The 23,090-nt window shown below is 42.9% G+C and overlaps 1 protein-coding gene across 9 annotated transcripts in view; it reads right to left on the minus strand.

Moving 5' to 3' along the window:
• The window catches only part of foxp2 (forkhead box P2), a 104,367-nt gene that overhangs the window by 43,217 nt on the left and 38,060 nt on the right, over nucleotides 1–23,090 (minus strand). For 7 of the 9 annotated variants that reach the window (XM_085253020.1, XM_085253016.1, XM_085253014.1 and 4 more), the window contains one exon: nucleotides 18,308–18,494. The exons of the other annotated variants lie outside the window; for them this stretch is intronic. In XM_085253020.1, coding sequence (XP_085109146.1) covers nucleotides 18,308–18,484 — 177 coding nt within the window. In that variant the 5' untranslated portion in view covers nucleotides 18,485–18,494. The remainder of the gene's footprint in view (nucleotides 1–18,307; nucleotides 18,495–23,090) is intronic. 9 annotated transcript variants of the gene reach the window in all.

A 23,090-nucleotide genomic window follows, 5' to 3' on the forward strand; every position in this document is an offset into this window, starting at 1 on the left:
CCTGTCTAGTGTGTGCTCAACTGAAATACCCACTTCTCTCTGCAAATTACTACCACATTTGCATATTCATAATATCAATTTGAAGTAGAGGCAGCACCATGTGAAGTGTCCCTGGGAGCTGTAATTAAAGTTGACAAAATCAACATCAGATTACATTTAGAGTGAATTAACTAGCAGCCCAGGTTTTACACTATGCATTAAGGGTGCTTATGCGCAGCGGATGGGTGATAGATAGAAAGATGAATAGATCGGTAGAGGACGAGAGGCCTTTCCCTGCCTGATGAAATTAGTTCGCAGCTGTTTACACATGACATGAAAAATTAGAAAAATCCTATTTGTAAATTGCGAAATTTGTCATCAACACCCTTTGATGTGTTTGCCATACATCGATATGATAGGAATCAGAGGGACTGCTGGGATATGGCGTAATTTATTTCTCTAGGGTTTGATGGGATTACAGACACCCACCCCCCGCCTGCTTGTGTGCGCTGAATGCGTGCGACGAGCAAGCACCAGCTTCACAGGTAACGGCGGCAGCTGGGCTAGCAGCTTCACTCAAATTCTTCAAGAGCAGATGGATGAAAGAGCCTGGCAGAAAAGAACATTGTGCACAGCTGCTGCTACTACTGCTGCTGCTCCACACAAGCGTGTACCTTGTATTGTTCAGGCCCATGAGCATCAAGTGGGAGTGGAGAGAGGGAGGGGGGGGCACATGCACACAAAACAACAACTTCACAGGTGTTTGGCTTTTTTGATGAAAAAAGAAGGGGACGAGGAGGAGGAGAAGCAAGAAATGGGGTGGGGGGGGGGGGGGGGGGGAGTAAAACTCAGATGGAGAGTGACACTTCCTCAGGAATCAGGGATGCTCATTTTATTTTCCAGCGCTTGCCAGTATCCATGACAACAGCTGCCTTGACAGGGCGTGCATATGGTGCAGCTCTGCCAGCTGGTGGGAACAATGTTTGAACTAGTACATTGAGATCCTGAGCAAACAGGAGGAGGAGGCAGGAGAGAGAGAGGAAAAAAAAAGTTGCCCCATCTTAACCCCTTTGGGAATGCAGACAACCCCCTCGATCAATTATGAAAAGACAGAACTGGAGGGGGGGGGGATTGTAAAGGTGGAGGTGGTGCTGGTGGTGGTGTGGGGGTTCTGTCTGGCTGCTCAGGAGGAGCCAGGCTTTCTGGACTGAAGTAAACAAACACATTACACTGGCACTGGGTCCTAACTGCATTGATCTGTCTCCTTGGTAAGATGAGCCTAGTTGCCATTGCTTTGTGTGTGTGTATGTGTGTGTGCATGTGTGCATGTGACATCTGTAAACTGAGCCTTGGCCTTTCTTAGGAACACACACTAAAATACACATTAACACCTGCAGCATGCAGGCACAGACAGCCACATAAAGTTTTGTTGACAAACTGGATGTGAAATCAAACACTGCTTGACTCTCTTTTTCCTGAAAGACAACACAAATTCTCTGAATGCAGCCAATCACATCGCTAATTAAAAACACAGGGCCTAATTAATCTCGCCATGATTGGTGAATCAAAGTAATTATCAGGCTTATTGAGTCCTGCACACAGTAGTTAGAGGGAAGGCTGCTTGATGAGTGCAGCTCAAGGTATCTGTCAGGGGGAAATGTTTATCTGTGTGCGAATCAATAATGACTCGCTGTGTTATACCCAAAGTCAAGAGAGCCACTCAATATATTTCACACGGTCACGAGTACAAAGACAGAGATGTTTTTAACTGCGCTTCCAATATCCACGCCGAGTAAATACCGAGGGAGGTGCAGGCGTGAGAGGTGACGCATGGGGGTGAAGCGGAGAGATCAACTACACCAGGCTTATTAAAAAAGAAGTCTGCTCAGACTGCATAAAGAGTCCCTCTCCAAACATAACACAGACCTTATCAACACCGGCCAAACTTTTCCAGAGTGGTTTGTCATGTCTCAAACTGTCTGTCACCTCTTCCGTGGAAGTGGGGTTAGCTATTTTTCAGAGAGCCTGTGATGGTGTGGAAGGCAAGGGAGGAATAAAAGTCCCGTCCCCTCACTTTCGTCGGCTCTGAGTATTCTGCCATTACAGTAAAAAGCACCAATTTGTGCCACCCACTTCCCACTCCACAGAGATGGTAAAGCTGAAGCCCATCTCAAAGCACGAAAAAGCACCAAATGCCAAGGAAAGTCATCAAAAGTTTGCTGAAGAGCTGCTGGAGCGGACAAAAACACAGACGAGTACAGACGCACCGTCTATTTAACCTGGGTTGCTATGCACAAAAAAATGACATCCCCAGTCTATTAATGCACACATTGTATAAACAGCACAATGTGACACATTCTTCAGAATGAGAGCGCTAGCCAGACAGAGAGGGAGAGAGAGCCAGGGCCTGCTATATAAATAACAAGGCACTCAGAGGCATATTTGATGTTGATATCCATCACTGAGGTTGGAAAAAAAATAAGGAGGAGGGAAAATAACACAGAGCAACCGAGACCGCGACACGGGGATCCTTATGAAAATAAGATTCAGCCCAAATGGATCTGGTGTAATTGGTTTCAGATAGTGAGGTCAGGAGAAAGGCGATACAGGCAACTATTATGCGAAATGAACAGAGAAACAAGAATGTTTACACAGGCATTCCTCTTCTACATTAATAGGCATGCAGAGATCACCGGCGAGGAAGAAAAGGAGAGAGTGAGAAGGGGCTGACAGAAGGAAGGCGAGAGAGAGAAAACTGAAAATAAAAAACCTCATCCATTCACCCCTCACCTACAACTACCCCCCCAGTCTCCTAGCTCTATACAGAACTACAGTTCTATACAGAACTGGGTAATAAGCTACAGCCATCATAGCACACCTTTGTAAGGAGCATGCAAAGATCTTAAACAAGCATGAAATACATTAGGAGGCCCTGTAATACTGGGCCAAACCATTACGAATCTCCAGATTGCTTATTGCATGTGGTGGTGGGAGAAGGGTGGGGAGTGGGAACAAAAAAAAAAAGTCATCCACTAAGAATGCCACTTTTTCAAATCCACCTGGAGACTGCACAATACGCAGCCATGACATTGGAATTGGATATATTTGAAGGGCTGTGACATTGTGTTTGGACAGTGTAGATCACTTCCTGGCTCCAGTCACATAGGGAGTTGTTGTTATTAGGGGGATATAGCCAATATTGGAATGATGACACAGGGATGAAATAAGCTAGCCTCAACAGGTACTTATTTACAGCGCCCAAGCCTTGACAGGATGTTTGCATGTTCCAGACAGTAGCTGTAAATAGTTGTTGATCAGTACGGAACAGGATTGCATCATAATAACACAGCCTTTCTGTGGTGTGCGGAACAGATGTTATGTGCGTATGCATGTGTGTGTATGTGTGTGTGTGTTGTAGGGAGTAAAAGGGCTGCTGTTCAACACTCGACTGTCGGCCAGAACAACTCCAGTCACGCTGACAGCTTTGACAACTCTCACACATACACTCTTGATGCATACGCACACACAGTACTGCACCAGCAGGCTTATCTATCTGCTTTCAGGGAACACATACACAAGAGCGAGGTGGGGGTGGGGTGGGGGTGTTTGTGGGGAGGGTGTGTGTGTGCAGAAAAAGAAAAAGTATGACTCTTTATCAAGCTAGAGGGAGTCACATGCCATGGAAAACAAGGCACAAACAGTTTAAGCTGAACAAACAAACATGGCTGATTGGACTGAGGCAGCTGGCCCGCTGGCAGGGAAGATATGCGCTGACACTCCATACCAAAATATTTACACCCTATCTCCTTATATAAGTGGATTCAGGGCAGATGGATGGATGGATATGGATTTGGAGGGGCTGGCTGGAGAGGATAGACAAATGAGAGGAGAAGGGAAACAGGATAAGATGTCCCATACAATGTTTGAATGCAAAAGTGGGGCCCGGAGTTTGTGAAAACAAGCAAAGTGCGACCAGAGAACAGCACAGGGTTTCCATGCAAGAACAGGCATAGCTTTGAGATTACAGAAACCCTTTTGAAGTTGAAGCTGAATTAAACTGAGCGCGAGTTTATTCAGGCGGGCCACAAAATCAAGCTCAGCTGCAGTCCTGGAAGCTCATCGTAATGCAGGAGCTGCTGAAGATCCCATCAGCTAATTCAAGTGCTATCCCCACATCAATTAATGGATCAGCTGATACTGTTTCCAGCATACAGTTGTTCCACATCTGCAAGCCACTTTGCAATCCACTTCCCTTTCATTTCAGCATGTCCGTTGTCACTGATGCCAGCTCTGCTCTGCTACTTACCACCTGTCTTTTCTTGCATGTTCATTTAGTGGCAAAGAGGGCCCAGAACAGACACAAAGAGGTTCTTTTGACCACAGAAGCTATGGCCGATAAATCAAAGCAAAGGCAACAAGGCAACAAAATTCCACAAGCAAGGGTGAGAACACTGTGAAACTTTCTCTACCACATTAATGCATTTGGTATCAATTTTAAGCCTGGTGTGTGTAAGATCACAGTACACAGATGCTGCCGATACCACTCGCCTTAAGTAACTCAGTCACAGGAGTTGAAAGGCTCTCTTCATAAAAGGTCAGGATTGATGACAGTGCCTCGGTGCATCAACCATAGCTCCAGATTCTGTTCTCTTATCACCTCCACAAAAAGCCCAAACAGAGCAAAACACACAGCTGGTTTTAGTCAACTCCGCCTGGTTGAGTGGTTGGATAGAAACTAAAAAATGATGACTTCTTTTGACTGCAGATAGCAGCATGCAGAGTTAATGGAGGTGTTTGGATCTGCAAGCTGCATTTTTAAAAAGTTATAGAAACCTATGGGTGAAATCTTAGAAAGAAAGAGTAGAGAAAAGGGGAAGAATGGAGAAAGTATGAATTTGGAAAGTATGTAGGAGTAATGAGCATTTTAATGTATGAGCCAATAAATCAACAGTCTGAAGTGAAAAAGGGACCGGGAGAGAGAAAGGGAGGGAGAGGTCCATGGAGAATCTGCTTGGGCCTCAGGACAGAGGTAAAGCTATCCAGCAGAACAATGGGCTTCTGTGTCCCACTCTGCTACCTCTATCTCAATATTTTCAGCAACTTCAGCTTCCTCTGTCTATATACAGCGATATTTAGCCGAAAATAGAAATTAGATCGGTTTGTTGTGTTACTTATGTCTAAAACTTATATTGACTGCTTGTACTGTTCATTTCCTTATCGCCTATTTGCTGCACTTTGAATTCAAGTCAAACTCCTTTCTCTCTCGCCTCCCTCTGCCTGCTCATATCACATTGTTCATTTCTTCTTCTCATCTTTTCTTTCTCCGCCCTCTCTCACCTCTTGTTTATTGATTCTCTAGATTAAGAATTCTTAGGATAGAGGATTGTAACACACAAGCATCAAATTATTTTTGGGTGTGCTTATTTGCCTTTCCCTTGCATCTATTTGGCCTGTGTCTGTAGACAATTATGCCTACCCAGCCCCAGACTCAGGTGCTAATAATGAAGGACAAATAGAATCGTATGTGTAAACTTCTCCCACTGATGAAAATTTATATTAACTTTCTACCACAGTAAACAGAGCTGCATAGCTACACCGTCCCGGGAGGATTGACGAGATGAATTTGCTCGCTCCTACCCCAGGAAGAAGGCTCGCACTGGAGCGACGAGCGCGAACGGTAGGAGGGGCGCGGGGGTGTCTAAAGCTCCATTGTGTAACCTCACGCTTATTTTTCCACCAACAAAGACAAAACGCGGGTCTGTTTTGCCCATCACAGATAAAGTGTGCGTGTTTATGGCTGAAAGTTGAAGAGTGCATATGCACCGATGTGTCTGCTGAGACACTCTGAGGCCCGTGCCAGCAATAACAAGAGAGCACAGCCTGCTGTCGCTCACTGCAACCACTAACAGTCGCTAACATCCTACCTCCTGCTGGTGTCACTGTAGATATTCTGTGCAAGTACAATGGTGTATCTGTTCTAGCAAAGGACGGCAGTAGTTTTTCTACTTTCAGGCTATAGATCTTTTTTTTTTTTTACCTGAACCACAAAAGTAATCACAATAAGCATAGCTGCTCCTCGACTTTATAATTTCTTACTTTTTCCAAATCATATAGAGATAATAACTGCTTCTATCCATTGTCTCAGTGCACCTCTTCCATGCTTCATCACCATTGAAACACAATTTACCCACACAATGTACCTGCTTTCCTTGTGCTGTTTCTCAGCCGGTGGCTTGTCTTTAGTGTGACCTGTGCTGTACAACTCCATTTAGATAAGATGACAGCAGGACCATTCAGCAAAGGTCTTTATCTACTGCTGTTCCAAGGGAAGTCCTTTAGAGCCTGACAACAGCAAACCTCCACAATACACTATCACAAAGAGCAAGAAAAATAGAGACGGACACAGAGAGGAGAAACTGGGAACGTATTTGTGTGAGTTGAGCAAGACAGAGGTGTGTGTGTTTGAAAATGACACAATTTGTGTGAGGTCAAATCTTCTCTTTGCAAAAGCAAGCCTGGAATTAGCTATAGCTTTTATTCTCTGTTTCTCCCACCGCATTAACATTGCAAAACACCATGTTCATATGCTGCCATAGAAAGGTCAGGAACAAATTAGAGCTCACAGCCAATCAATAAAAAGTTGTTCCGAGTGACCCTTTTTATTTTGTGAAGAAACATTTCAATTGGTCTCTTCCAGGATGGCAATGTCTCTATACAAGGGATCACTTAGAGGTTTGGGAAGAATGAAAATAATATGAATCATATGCTATTGGCTTTGTGGTCATTACATCTCAGCACCACCACCATCAAAAACATCAAATGAGGTGAATATCATTTGGAAGAATGGAGTTCCAGAGGCTTGGTGAATCTATGCCAAGTTGCTTTGAAGCTGTTCTGGCTTTAAGATGCTTTTTCCTTTAATTTGTCACCCGTCTCTACATGGAATAGCTCTTTTTGCGCCTGATTTCATTCTCAGGTGATTATGGCTCGTCTACTGTTCACAGTTCCCGGCAAGTAGAGTTCACACAGCTGGATGAATAACTGATATGTAATGTGGCATTCAGGCCAGCCATAGTTCATTTGGAAAAGGTGCTGAGCTGGGTGAAAAAAACTGGAACTATGGGAAAAAGACCCCAATTGCTTAGACCCAGTTTCTTAAAAGTAGTATGCTGATTATCCAGAACATGTTGTATATACATTATATTAAAAATAGAAGTATTCACCTTTTGCTTACTGTAGCTATTAAGGAAGCAAAAGCACACTCTTTTATATAAATAAATAAACAACCAGAGGTGATTAGTAAATAATCAGCACCCTGCAAAATGCAGACACCAGAAAGGATCAGCGTGTTGACACAAATGTGTGAGTCTGTGCACTGTACATAAGATGCGTGTGCACAAACAAAGTCCAGGAGCATAAGAGTAAATAAAAGGTTAGGTAAACCCCAGCACACCTCAGCTGGAGCATCCCTGGTAGGTAAACTGCATTTAAGTGCATTCCTCTCCCATTATACCACTGATAAAAATACCAAGTCAAAGCTCACACAAAACAATAATTAGGGAAAACAGGAAAGCTACTGAGTAGCAGTGCCCTACACCCTTCATGCCAAGGAAAACTCATTTAAATTGGGGTGATATCATTTAGAATCCTCAGTATTTGTTTGTGAGTGTGCATAAGCAACTCAAGCCTTAAGTGCATCTGTATAAGACCCCCGTCTTGGGGGCTCTGTTGTTGCAGGTCAATAGTATAAGTGTCTGTCTGTCTCATCCTGGAGAGCTCAGGTTAAGTGTCGAGTCTAAGTGTTGCTCTCTCCTGGCGTCATCGAAAGAGAGCACCCTGACCTTAGTGAATGAACTCATCTCACCCACACATACGGCAAATTTTCCAGCCAATTCAAGCAATTATTTTGCGTATAGATAGCAATCACAAAACAGCATATAAATTACTTTGCGTGTGTGGCCTTAGATAATCCGTTGCAATGATTTTTACGTACGTCTTTTTTGCCCAACCGAATTCAATCCAATTTTCCTTCCACTAAAGCAAAGGAGCACAGACTTTTAATAGCCATTTGTACACGTTTATGTGACTACTTGGTCTTGCCATTAGCCCCCTGTCTCCTCATCCAGGCTTGCTCTCCATTGAGGGCAATGTATCTTTCAGTGAATGCCTCACTTCCCCGAAAGATCAGCTCAATAAATAGCCGCTGCATCTGCCTATGGAAGGGCAATGGATCACCTTCACTCCCCCTGTTCTTTCTCTCAATCTCTTTTCTTATGTAACACCTATCTTGTCCTGCGCTCCTTCTCCTCCTCTCTTTCTTTCCTCCGATCTGCATTGTACCTCGGCGGTTGCCTTGTGAATATTCCAATTACAGCAATGTGTGTTTGACCTTTAAGTGAGCAGCAGAAGATATAGTTATCTGCCTTCCACTCAGACACCCAGCGTCTATCAATCAGTAATCCACCCTCCAGCCCCCACCACCCTCACTAGAACAGGCTACTAGACTCAGCTGGGTCTGGAGAAATGTGTGTGTGTGCACCCATGTGTGTGTGTGTGAAAACTGAGAAAGAGATGGAGAGAGGGAGCTATCATGGGCACAAACTGTGACAGGGGTGAGGTAGACAAAGAGGCTTGGAAAGCTTTACTGATAAAAAAAAAAATGTTAAAAAAAATGCACAAGGTTTGTGCTTGAGTACATAAATGTATACCACACAAACAGACTCACACAAGAAAGAAAGAAAGAGATGTTAAACACTTTTTTTCTTTAATCTGCCAACAGCCTGACTGGGCCTTACTTCCATAAACAAAGACTTTTCCAGCATCCTATATCACGCTTCTAAGAACAAGCAAGCGTGAGCAGAATCATACTTCTTTAGTTTCATTCTTGTGCCCACCCTTTTTCCAAAAGGCTAATCTACATCTTTCATTGAATCAAGAATGGAAATTCACAAGAAATGCTTCTTTTTCAATTTCATGCTGAAGTAGCTCAAGTTAGTGGATGTAATTTCTCCTAACAAGAAAATTTATCACTCTGTCGCACTCTTAGTCTGGTGACTATGTGAGAACAGGGCCTCCGTTTTGCTTTTCTTTTTTTCCCCCTCTCTGGGCTTTGATAAATGTGCCAAAAGCATGATCATTCCCTTCATAGCACTCCATACAAGGACAGAACAATTACAGTGGGTATTAAATAAATAAAACCTATGGCTAAAATTTGTATGAAAGATAAATGACATAATTTAAGACTTTGATAAAAACCTTACAAAATTAAGTAAGGGCTAAGCCAATGGGCGAATGGGGGTTGTTCTATACAAATGATAGAGACCTCAACTTCTGAGTCTAAATTATGCGATACTCTGTGAAAAAAAAAAAGAAAGTTCCAGTTATTTTCTGAGGAATTTTCTCCTCACACATTTAAAACCTGTGCCAACAAAGAAGTATTTCCTTGCTGTGACAGAAATTCTGGCGAGGACTAACGATGCAAGAAAAACTCCTACAAATCCATTTGAAGTTTTTGTGCAAATTAGGATTATCGGGTTCACGCTGAATTGGATGATGAAGTCCAAACAGGTGAAAAGGAATGCACAAAGAATAGTATCGCAGAAACAATACCACGCATGGCCAAGCCACCAGGCTAATGTATATTTATCATGTAAACTTCTGATAAATGCATATGCAGAAACAATCAAATCTCTGGCTTTCCATTGGAAGTTTTCGCACTACAGACTCAAGCGTGAAACCAATATCAGCTTAGTGTCTACTCAAGCTTGAAGTGCTGCGCCTAGCCCACAAAGCATGTTCTGCATATGCTCATGGGCGTCATTTTTATTAGGGTGGAACAAGCAGCTTTCCACTGCTATCACTGATCAATTCGTGTGAGTTAAGTCCCCAGTGTGGGTAAATAAGCAGTGGTTAGTTCTTGATGAGGAATGGCAGGCTGTCTGAGCATGAACACAGGCTGGAGAAAGGTGGGCCTGTCTATCTCTACTGAAATGGATTCCCAGCGTGACTTCTATTATTAACCTCTGTACATCTTATTCTCTGTTTTTACCCCAAAATTATGCATTTTAAGTAGCGTCTTCTGACTGACTTTATAATTGTTACATTTGTCTTAATGTAGAAATACAGCAAGCCTGGCATTATTATTAATAAGTTGTAAATGATACAAATAGCACTCCACCTTGACTGCAAAAGTGAGGACCTGACCTTGGCTGATACACTTTCAAAAGCCACCAGCTTCAGCTCTAAAGCCTGCAGTGAAGAGAGCCAAAGCCAGCGCTAAGTGACATGTCAGTTTGCCTGTTTGGAGCTTTCAAATTCCCCACGGCCTGAGCTTATTTACTACATTTGTATGAAAAGCTGTGAAGAGGAGAGGGCTGAGAGCCCAGCTGGCTCTCTTACATATGTATACAGTGTTTGGAGGCAATGTGTAAAGACCATCTCCCCCTCCCCTTGTAGAGTGTAGTGTTACAACTACAAACAACTTGGGAGAAGGATAGAGCCATTTATATATTCAAAAATGGGTCAGGGATGGAGGTAATCGGAGCAGCAGGGAGTGTTAACAAGTGCAACAACAAAAAGAAAAAGGAGAAAAAACTGATGATACCTGGAATCTGCACAGATTGGGGCGCTTTAGAGAACGAGAGCACCGGTGACATTAAAGATGTTGCTTCTTCTTCCTAGTCATCTTCTTAACCAGATTTGAAGTCATTTTAATATTAGTTAGAGGAAGGGAGGGGGTGATACACAACAAACCATCGGGCATGCGTTTCAGAGTCTGATTTGTTACTATTCATGACTAAAGCAGAGAGGAACTGTAATACTAGACATGCTTGTTAAATTCACAACACTCCAAAGCTGCCTTCTAGCAAATCCTGTCTTTTGGTTGTCAGCTTAAGACACCCCAGCATATGCATATGTAGGATTTTTAAGCTCTGTTAAATGGATAGCGGTGTCGTGGCCTATCAAATGACTATAAGCCACTTGCCTTTTTTTTGGGGGGGGGGACCATTTCCAGAAAATGCAGTCAGCAATGCGATACGTCGTATGCATCGGAAAGCACCCCCCTGACACACATGCACACACACACATGCACGTGTTTTCTTCATCCTCCTCTTAACTCCACATTAGAAGAAAACAGAGGCATTTAAATGTATGTATTCAGGCTGTGTGTGACACTAACACTCCACCCCACCATATTAATGACTGGTACGCAGTTTAAGCCGACGACAGGGGAGTGGCAATAAACAATGACAGAATGCTCGTTTTCGATTGTGAGGCCGCGAAAGATGATACACTATTCAACACCGAGCCAGTTTGCAAATAAATTATTGTGAAGGGTATTGAGCTGAAAGAATTGCTCAGTCCCCTCAGAGTATGCCACAGTGTGTGTGTGTGTGTGTGTGTGTGTACGTGTGGCTGTTTATGTGTTTGTGTCTGCGTGAGTGGACTTATAGATCCAGTGCCATTTATTTCCCTGAGTTGGACCAGGGCAGTTAGGGAGGCGTAAAAGGAAATGAGTTGTGAAGTGGCCATTGATCCTGGCCTGCACGAGGTTAGCTAGAGACTGGAGGACTATTGGCCACAGTGTGTGCTGCTGAATGACTGCCTCTTATTTACACGGAGGAGGTTAATGCTGGCTTAGTCATTTATCACTGAGCTACTGCACTATATAAGAAAAAAAGAAAAGAGAAAAAAGTGTGTCAGGTCAAACATAAGGCCTAACCTAAGCTGAATGAACTAGATTCCATTTAATGTATTCCTATATAATTGCATGGTAATGTCTTTTCTTTCTTTTTATATTTCAGTTAGTCAAAAGAATATCATTATTTACGACTGTAGTAATTTGGATTAAGAGAACTGGGTTTATTCAGGGCAATCTGCATACATGCAAACCATAAAGTGCACAGAATGCAGCATGGAAGAAGGAATTATTGTGGAAGTCGGTTGTAAAGTGGGTTGCATCAACTTAACTTAATTGTGGGATCTATGGGGTGGCTGTAGCTCAGGTGGCAGAGCAGGTCAGCCACAAATCAGAAGGTCGGTGGTTCGATCCCAGGCTACCTCCTGGCTGCATGCCAAGTATCCTTGGGCAAGATACCAACCCCATGTTTGCCTACTGGTGGTGGTCAGAGGGCCCGGTGGCGCCAGTGTCCGGCAGCCTCGCCTCTGTCAGTGCGCCCCAGGGCAGCTATGGCTACAATGTAGCTTGCCATCGCCAGTGTGTGAATGTGTGTGTGTGAATGGGTGAATGACTGAATGTAGTGTGAAGCGCTTTGGGGTCCTTAGGGACTAGAAAAGCGCTATACAAATGCAGGCCATTTACCATCTGTCAGTTGGATGACTTGAAAGGTATCATCTGAGCCATCATTTGATTCGAACCAGCGCTGAAATCAGTTGATCTGACATGAATGCTGCAGAGCTCAAACTAACTCTTTTCTTGATTCTTTTTTTTTAGCAGAAAATAAACAGTTACACTAAAGTCAACTTTTAGTGGTGAACCATATAAACGCAAGCCTGCACGTGCACACACAGAGCAGGATCTGTTTTCTTCTTCTTGTGCCACCTTTAACCCGTATACTCATCTGACCTTACTGCAACTGCTTGAGGATAAGATGCCCGTAAGTGTTTATTTCCAGCAGATTTCCACTATCTCTCTTCATCCTCGCCTCTCAATTCCTCCATCGCTTGCTTTCCCTGCTCTCTTACTGTCCCTTTCTCCTCGTCTCTCTTTCAAGCTTTGCAGCTTGACATTTCGCCATGCTCTCAAGGGACACCCGCACGAAATGGAGTTACTGGGAGAGCGCCACTGTAAATTCCAGAAGGCCACATGTAATGTGTCTTAAACATAGATGGACAGGCCAGGTTTCTGCGAGCTGAAGAATAAGAAGGAGGGGGGGAAAAGGCAGAGAACGGGAGACAGAGGGAGAGTTGGAGGAAGAGGTGGTGTCTAGATAGATAATAGAATAATACTGTGTTTTGTCTGGGGAAGCGTGAGCAAACAGCAGCTATGCTGTCATTCACATCCTATATCTTTAGTGTCATCGCAAAGGGGGAAACTACAGGCCTATATGTCACAGGACTGTATGTACTATTCTGTGGGGACTGTCTGCTGATAGCCAGGCTTGAAATAAAAAGAAGGATGACTTTCATTGTAAATAAGTCAGACATAAGGATTGCCAGAGAAGAACTGCCTTTTCGCTGAAAGGGGAAATAATTTTACAAAGACATATAGTACATGCTGCTTTCCTAATGCTTCTCCTGCCTTTACAGAAAAACCTTATCTTCACACAGACGATGATGGTTAACAAAAGGCTCCTTTATGAAATCGTTCATATTTCAGTGGAGGTCTTTCTCCTGTCCTGAGAGGTGATTGATGCATCAGGCCAGGGCCAGTGTCTTATTTACACAGTTGAGTGGGGCAATCTCAGGCCTGAAAGATAAACCTAATGAGCTTCTTTGTGTAAGGGTGCAAATGAGAGACACCATCCTCCCCTCCCTCCTTCCCTATTCCATCCAAAGGGACAGTCTGGGTGATTAGGCCTTTAAATTATGCTCAAGGGCAAAGCCCAGATTTGCATCTTAGGTATGTGCGTGTTTGTCTGTGTGTGTGTGTGTGTGTGCGTGTGTGTGTGTGTGTGTGTGTGTGTGTGTGTGTCTCTCTCTTGCTTCTCAAATACAGTACAAGGAGACAGACAGAGAGGCAGGTGAAGGGCATAGAGAGAAAGATGCTCGAGGCTTGTTTATGGGAAGGGATGGTAGGGGAAGACTGTGTGTCAGTACCCAGTTTATACTAAACAACAAACTTGAGTTGTTATAAGAGGAAGATGAGCTCATATGTCTGTCAAATAAGAGCGTGCACACCTACACACACACACACACACACACACACACACACACACACACACACACACACACACACACACACACACACACACACACACTGTCATTTTGTCCTTTGTCTGTGGGGTAACTTTCTCCCTAATGACTTTCATTTTGGGGAGAATTTAATTTGCCCCTAAACCCTAAATACTACCCATCACTTGCTGTCAGATTTCTCATCCCTTCCATTTCCTCCAGCTAAACAGCTAGGAAGGCAGGTTAATTGCTGTCACTCTCAAGTTGGACCACTGCCTAGCTCTTGTGTAGCGACAGGGGTAGCCTAGAAGTAAGATGGCACCTTGGCGCACTTATTGTAATTTATGTCAAAATGCTGCACTCATTTAAATGGGGTTGGATAGTTTGCATTTTGCTGCATCATGTGCCTCAGGAAAACGGTAAAACGCATACCTAACCAGTTTACCAACATGTAGAACTCTGCCTCTGTCAGCCGTAAGTGGCACCTTTTGCACAAAATAAATATTTGGCCAGCAAGCATGCAAGCAGAAAGCACATTGCATGCAAAAAAGAAAATATAATTAATTTAAAAAAAATCACAGGAGCAGGTTTATGAAAATACAAAAATATGAAGCCAGCATTTTCTAATTATACTGGATTTTAATGAGTGAAGTCTTTAGACTAGTAGCAGATCGCAGTGGTTGTTCATACAGCTGTCTTTGGTTACAGTGGCTGACCCAACCATAATACATTAGCCTTCCGTGCCTCCATCTTGCTCTGAATATCAATATATTTCCTACTGTAGGAACTCAGCCCATTTAAAGGAGGGCAGCAGTTCTGAGCATTGGCTCATCAATCCCACTGATAACCCTGGCAGGATTAAGTCTACAGAACACTGTAATCAACTAACAGGCTCATTATAGGGCATTATGTTACAGACCCAAAGATCGATGCATGACTTCCATGTACATACTTGGCAGCATATACTATTAAAACATAAAGCTAACTCCGGTCAATGACAAATAGATTGCTACTATGAGCTCAGCACTTTTTTTTTTTTGCTCTACAAGAGAGCTTTTATAGTGATCATTTTGCATAGCAATTAGAGCTGTGTAACATTCATCATTTGCTCTGATACATATCTGCAGCTGGCAAATTGCAATCAGATACAGTGGGTATCTAATCTGTGATCTCAAATCAAATTAGGTCTATTTAGACAACCTTGGGAACGGGGTGACGAAACCCTGACAGAAATTAAGGACTGGAAATTTAATTGTGACAATGGTTATTATTCAGATAGCTGGATAACGAAATGTGTGGCTTTTACACTGAACACAATGACCTGCATAAAAACGAAAGACATTCAAATTTGTAAAAGATATTCACTTTATCTTAAATGAAATAATAGTGGATTATTATTAAAGGAAATCTCAACTTTTGAAATCTGGATGTGGAAAAACTGTGTGCATTACTTCATCTTGATCTTACAGACTTTGGCCGAATCTAAGGTGTCGAGACCTGAAGATGCTGCTTTTCTAATTATAGCTGCAGGTGGTATTTTGGAGCTGCTAGGTAATGGCAGAACCCATAGGGACAGTGGAGAATTCATCAGTGCTTATTATTAATCATCCCCCCAGCAGCATGATGAGAGGCTGCAGCTTCTATACCCACTGGACCACTCAATGTCATTCCAAATGTGGGTGGAAAATTACATTCAACTGCATTCCTTCAAAATGGACTCGGAGCAAACGTGGATAGAAATTTTTTTAAGCTGCATTGAAGTGTAAAAAAAGTGCAAGCATATATGGATGCATGTGTATATGGCCACACAGGGTCCATGCTGCATATACGCCTGTCAATATCACATCCGTCACACAAAAGCAGCAGTGCTCAGTGCTAACAGATGTATATATAAAATATATTTTTTTTTAAATCTAACCTCATCCTTTTGTTGAACTGTGCTTGCAGTGTGAGCACACCACAGGAAGTGTGTGAAGTTAACAGCACAGGGCCCCTGTTTTAAAAAGCCTCCAGAGACCTGTTAGCCGGACTGCTCATTTCAATGTGTCTCTCTCTGGGTTGGGAGAAGGCTCGGGCTGGCCTCTTTACGAGGCGCATACTGTCATACCCCCCCACCCAACCCCAACCGCACACCATCACAGCTCTCAGCCGTATGTCCATCTCACAGACTTAACTAGACACCTTATGCTTACATTGCTTTTTTTCCACCTCTCAGTGCTGTGGCCTTTTTAAAATTTTTAACGGCACTTTTTTTCATTTTCACTGACAGACACACTTTTATCCATTCTTTTCAATTACATTTTGAGTACACAGTCTAATATCTCTAAATCTACTGCTCAGATTGCAATTTTAATAAAATAAAACATATAACATGAAATGTAAAGCAATTCAAAGTTTTCTCAGGGATCACCTTTATCTTAGGATTTCTCTCCTGATGGGAATGGTCTCTTCCATAATGACTGTGCTCTGTTTCAAAGGACACTAGGACTCACTGTGTGGTTTGAGTATGAATCTGATGTGAATCACATGCTACGGCCTTCAAACCCACTCGATCTCAACCCGATTAAACACCTCTGAGAGATGACATGTCAGACAGTGCTCTTCACCACCATCATCAAAACACAGAAAAGGGAATATCTTTTTAAAAGAACGGTGTTCCATCACTCCAGTAGAGTTTCAGAAACTTGAAGAATCTGCGTCAAGGTGCCTTAGAGGTGTTCTGGTCACACATGGGCGCTCAACACCTTACTAGGGCACTGTGGTGGTTTTTCCATTAATTTGTCAAGAAAAAGAAGAGAGAATTACCGAAATCTACCCAACATCTTCAAATGCACGAGTGATGCCTGAGAGAAAGAGAGGTCTGACCCCAATCATACGTGTGTGTGTAGGAAGAGTGGCAGAGTGGTGATAAAGCAGGAGGATGAGGCCACAGTGCTATAATGCAGCTGAAGCCACCAGCAGGGGTGAATAGGGTTGTGGAGAATGGGTGTTTGGATGGTATGGGGCTTATGGGGAACAGAAGAGGTGATGGTGGACTTGGGGGGGGGGGGGGGGCGTGCTCCAGGACAAGCTTCATTTTGCTACACTGAATAGCCCGTATACACACATGCAGAAACTCATCGACACGTATTGTTCCGCCCTCGCCAAATTGACCACAGGGCTTCAGTTGCCACCAAAAGAAAGAAGAAAAGAAAAATTCACATAAATACAAATACACACTCGCATGAAAATTTCACCATTAGCCCAAAGGACAGCACGCATCATTACAAAACCCGCGGTGTTGTCCTCCATCTACCCCAAAGCATGGCCCTCTGACCTAATCTCCCACTGCTCTTTTGGCAAACTGTCAAAGCCATCATTCACCGTGAAAAGACACGAGAGACACTTGACTCCTTTACTCTGCTGGCGACTGACTTTCACAACTCCTGCCCCCCAACCGCTCCACCACCCTCCCCCCGCACCCTGCAGTTAATTCACCCTCAACTTGCTGTGACTGAGATGAATAGCAGCGGTACAATGAAACATGTGTTGGCAGGGAGGGAAAAAAAAGCAGGCATCAAATATTCGTGATCAGCGGTGCCTCTAAGAAGCGCCATTTAATAAAATCGATACAATAAATAACTAAACTATGGAAAAACTATAAAAAGTACATCTAAAGTATTTGCTAGTTGAAGGGAAGTGAAGATCGGAGACTGCAAGCTATAAATCAAAAGCGTCCCGGTCAAAGGTTTCTCTCCTGCTGGTGGGTCTGTGGTTAGAATGTCTGCATCTGTGTGAGAGCCTCCAACTAGTGGCGAGTTAGGAGGCCCTCTGGTGGATACAGCGCAGCCATGACATACACACCCATGCATATGCGCGCAGATACACACTCTCCCTGTCCAAACTGGTCCGTTTGATGCTCCAACACGCTCTCTCTTTCTCTGTCCTCTCTCCCTCTGTCATGCACTTTTTCTCTGTCTCACACACACGCACTACATTTCTCACATGGCCTCACAGGGCAGCAACAACCCCCAATATATTCCCAAATTCAAATGCTAGTGGAAAAAAACTAAGCAAAACATGAAATAAAAAAATAACAGCTGAATTTCTAAACTAAAACAGTAGCAGCAAAACACTCTGAGCATCATCTGGAGGCAGCAGCTTCAAGCAGAGCACGCTGTCAGCACAACAAACTGCCGAGAACATTTACCAACAACCTAAACAGCCTCTTATATAAACAATGTGTTTTCCACATGCCTAAAAAACAACAATGCCACACACACACACACACACACACACACACACACACACATACACAAAACAACATAATTCATTGTGCCTCCTGCCTATGTAGAACACCCCAGCGCTGCCTGAGAAGAGAGCACAGCAGAGCGGAGAGGTAGAGCGAGGGGGAAACGGAGTGTGTGAGGGAGAGAGAGCGGCAGAGAGAGAGAGAGAGAGTAAGAGAGACGAGACGGGGAGAAACACAACTTACCTGCTGTTGTTGCAGATGCAGCAGCTCGACTGTGCTTACTTCGCTGCTTGTGTCACCAGCGCTTGATCTCCCATCTCTACTGCCAGCCTCTAATTGGCTGCTGCTTAGGGTGCTCATTCCATTTTGACTCATTGAACTGTTGCTTATTGTCTCTGTGGCCGACTCCTGCATCATCATGATTTAAAACCTAGAAGTGATTAAGAGGCACCGGTTAGGGCTCTTCTTGTTACAATTCCCCCCTTTTTTTCCCTCCTATTTTTTTTTTTTTACGCTTCCATTATCAAGCCCTCAGTCCCCCTCTGCAAATTAAAGCATTTAAAGAAGAGGGAGGGGGAGAAAGGAGAAAGGGGGGATGCAGGAGGAGCAATTATGCATTCATTGTGTAAATGAAGCAATACAAAGAGATGCATGTCCTGGTGCTTTCTGAAATGGGAAGAATATCTAAATGTGGTTTTAAAGCCACTAAAATTTGGCTGTAAATCAGAGCACCTGCATTGCTTTATTAGTATTTGCATTATTAAAAACACATAATACACTGGTAGGAATTAAAGGCAAAATATATATATATAAATAAATAAAATATGGGATTCTTAAATAACATGTGCTTAATTCTTAATATCTCCATTGCACTTTGAGGACGGCCAGGCACCACGGAAAGAAAATACAGAAGCGAGGGCACTCTTAAAATATTTGCCGTCTGGAAGCTGTCCGATTTTTCGTGTGTTTCGCATCTGAATGAAGTTGCCTAATGACGCAAGGCTAATCATGCAAAATTAAAATTTGGTGGCGGGGAAGAGGAGGAGGAGGTGGAGGAGGCGGCACCAAATCACATGGTGCAGGGCTGGTGATGAACACCATAATGGGTTTGTCATCCTTGCTGTGGCTAAAGAAAATCTGCCTCGCAGGCTTCCATAGAGAAAGAACGCTCATAATTCATTTTATTGGCTTGAATCATGTTTTTCTCCACTCTCTTCTTTAATCAAACCTTATACATTCATTTATTTTACCACATTTAAAAAATAAATATCCCTGGTGTGGATGAGAGGCAATCAAAGTTTCTACTGGCAGATTTACAAGTCAAAACCACATTTTAAAAAGTGTAAATAAATATAGGAAATTGAATTAATTCTGTCAGCATCTATTAGATATGGAAAAACTTGGGTAAAAATTGAGAAGAAGAAAAAAGGGATGAAGAAAGGATTCTATCATGAATATCACTAATGATTGTGCTAAAAACAGCATAAATTATGCATATTACCTCCTCTCTTTCCAGTAATAAATGTTTTATCATTATCCTCTGCATTTAATGCTCTGTACCTTCGCTGGGGCAGAGAAGAGCAGCGCCAACATCAGTTCTCACAATAAATAAAAGACAACTTAAGCACTCCGCAATCACAAATTGTGTGCAGGAGAAAGAAATTCTGAAATGCTGAAAATTAAAATGGGGAAAAAATAATGTGAGACAATTAATTTTTAAAAATATACCCCTTTTTAATAAAAAAAATAATATAGTGACTCTCTTATGGAGGAACCTTGCTTTAAAAAGCTGTCAATATTTCCAGTCCTATTACTACTTTTTACATTTTAAAACAAATATTTTTACAGCTTCTTTTTCTCCACCACCACCACCACGACTGAATCCATATATATGCAACCAGAGAGGGACAAACAATGATAATGATTGTGTGTGAATGCGCTTTTTTTGTGTGCATTTGTGCCCAGCCCACATGGGTACCGTGTGTATTCTTTGGCCTGTAAATACCATTTTAATAGAAGTGTGTACACGTCCCTTCACTGTGTTTGTGTGTGTGTGTGCATGTGTGAGTGTTTGACGAGGGGCAGATACAGGACAGGCCTTAAAGGATGTCCACAGCCAGGATAAACAGGATCTAGGCAGGGAGAACAAACAGGGCTGAGCTATTACACAGAGCAGGGCGACAGCTGCCCGGGACACAAGTAAATAGGGAAGAGGCCAGGACAAGGCGTGCTTGTGAACAAACAGGCCCCTGTTTAACACCGCAGCGCTCACTACTGATGGAGAGACGCAGTAAAAGAAGGCAGAGATAGACAGAAAGGGTGGGGGATGACGAAGAAAGGCAGAGGAGAAGAATGAAAGTGAAGGAGTGCGAGAGGAAGAGAGGGTGTGGGATGGAGAGAGGGAGGAAGGTGGTGATGTTTTCAGGGGGGAGGTAGAGAGAGAGAGAGAGAGAGACTGGCACAATGTGACATCCAATCCGGTGATGAATCTCAGCATAAGAAACTCAAGGCTGCAGCCGAGATCAGCCGGCTAATAAGTATTCAAATTAGGCATAAATTTTACATGCCCAATGTTTAAAATATTCAGAGAAAGACTGTCTGATTGCCTTTACTATGATTTTATGAACACTCTAATGGAGCTTGGATCTCTCTTTTTTTTTTTCCTGCTTTCTTTCTTGGACCGGCGACGGATGTTCGGAAAACCTGAAGATATAAGAGACGAGGAAATGAGGATTTTTAATAACATCTGAATGCAACGCAAACTATGGTGGAAATCCAAGGAAAATTGCTACTTTGATATTAACAAATCAATGTGATTTTACTCTGTTTTTTAAAAGAAAAATCTGAGCTCACATCAGATTACTATTTATAAAAAGTTAAAGTCAAATAAAGAAAAAAGGGTTAAAAAAAACTGTTAGAAAAATCTGAATCTGAATACATAAATAATAAGATGGCCAGCTTAATCTCAACGCTATAATCTTCCTCACCTCCTCCAAAATAAAATCTGCAACATAATGATAATGCAGATATATGCAAAGTATATTCGCAGAGATCAGATGGTGCTTTAACCTTAATGACAGCAGTGAGATAAATTAATTAGCCATCTAAAGGCGGCATTCAAATCTGCCAATTAGAATGTCAATTAGAAACACAGCCAGGCTGCAATGACGAGCGGGCAACCAAGCTGTGGATCTGACTGTGGGGGTGATGGAACTGTCACAGATAGACACACACACACACATACACGCGTGTGTGCGCACAAACACATGCACAATACTCGAGAGTGACAATGCTCTGCACCTGGGGGCGTGACTGTATGAAGCATGCATGTAAGACTGCGTCTGTATATGTGCATGAGCCCACCACGGTGCCCTCTCCCTGAGGGGTACCAGCCCTGACCCCAGCTCAGCCTGTCCTGAACCAACTGGGTTGGAAGGAACCACGCCACCTCCAGCTACAATATCCGCCAAGGCCGTCGTTCCAATGTGGCTGCTTTATTGCTGCATGAGTGAGGCTTGCCGGCTGCCGGCTTGCCTGCACGTGTGTTTGACATCCATAAATTGGTGTCCTGCATTTCAACACACCCGCTATTTGATGCCATTTCCTCAAGCCATAATCTTCCAATGAGGGAGAACCTAGACCACTTATTATCATGATCGGAAGCAAAGAGGAAGCCTGTTATTACCTGGTAATATGCTGGTAATTCTGCAGACGTATAGCTTTGGGAAGGAAGATGACAGTGATACTCGGCGTTTGGGTTATAAGAGATGAAGATAGCTTTGAGCACTCTAAATTTACTGTCGCTGAAGGCACCAACATTTCTATTAGGATAGAGGTTCAACAGAAAGAAAAGACACTTCATTTTGCAAAGCTTCAGAGCAACTCCAGCTTTTGTCTCATTTCGTGTGCAACTCTACAATCACTCGATTGCTTGCTTCCTCTTCAGTTATAGCAAATATTTACTGTTGAATCTTGCATCGTCAGGAATCTGAGAAAGTGTCCCGACGGGGCGTTTGGCCCAGAAATCTGGAGAAATTCTCCGATTTCTTTGGAGAAGTGACACAACAAAGGTGTAAGGAAAATTGAGCCTTTCATTGCCTTAGTCGCACACACACACACTCCCAGTTCTGCACATACACGACAAAACACACACCTATCATTAAAGGGGAAAGAAGCAGCCCTCCATCTTTGTTTGCGAGCTCTAAAAGCCCTTAATGTAGCCTCATTACCTGGCCTGTCTCCCGCTCTATCATGTGCAGTAAACACACACTATGACACTGGCAATCCATCTAGTGGGAATACACAGCTGTCTCCAATGCTCCAACACAGTCTGGGGAACACTGAGGAATTTTTGTTCAGAGTCCCTGGGCTATCCATTCTCAGCATGAGGATGTTCTCCACTGTGTCTATCTAAAACACAGATCCATTTTCACATTCTACATGCATGAGTTGCAAAAAATATTTTCATTAGGATGACACAAAAGAAAGGGAGGAGGAAAAAAAAGTGACCGGTAAATCTGTGATCCCAGACGTCCGTTCATTATCGGTTCACATTTCAGGTGGTTGGATGGAATTCTTTTGGTGTGTGAGTTCAGAATGAAAAAAAATATATATCTAATAATAATAATAGAAATTACATTTCACAGTCTGCTGACTCCTCACAGCTCTCTGATCAAGTCTAGATATGGTTACCATTTAAAATAATCACAGATTCTGTGCTTGAGTGAAATTAATTCATCATTGCCATAAGTTACTATGCATACAAAATAAAGAAGTAACTAGGCAAGGGCAAAAGCTCACATATTCAATACTTCAGATTGCTTAATAAATCAAAATGCCACGTATGTGCTTGACTGAAAAAAACGATGCTAAAAAAATCACTGAATTTTAAATAATGACTGGCAAAAAGTTTAATAACTTAATCTACAAATTTTATGCCTTCAAACAATCTTTGATTGTGATCATATATCTGTTTGTACCTCAGTGTGAATTGTTGTTTTTTTTCCCTGCCAGTGAGCTGTCACAG

Source organism: Mchenga conophoros, linkage group LG17, assembly GCF_057382185.1.
Source record: "Mchenga conophoros isolate Kocher_MC1m ecotype Shallow Benthic linkage group LG17, M_conophoros_male_GT1.1, whole genome shotgun sequence".
Classification (NCBI taxonomy): domain Eukaryota; kingdom Metazoa; phylum Chordata; class Actinopteri; order Cichliformes; family Cichlidae; genus Mchenga; species Mchenga conophoros.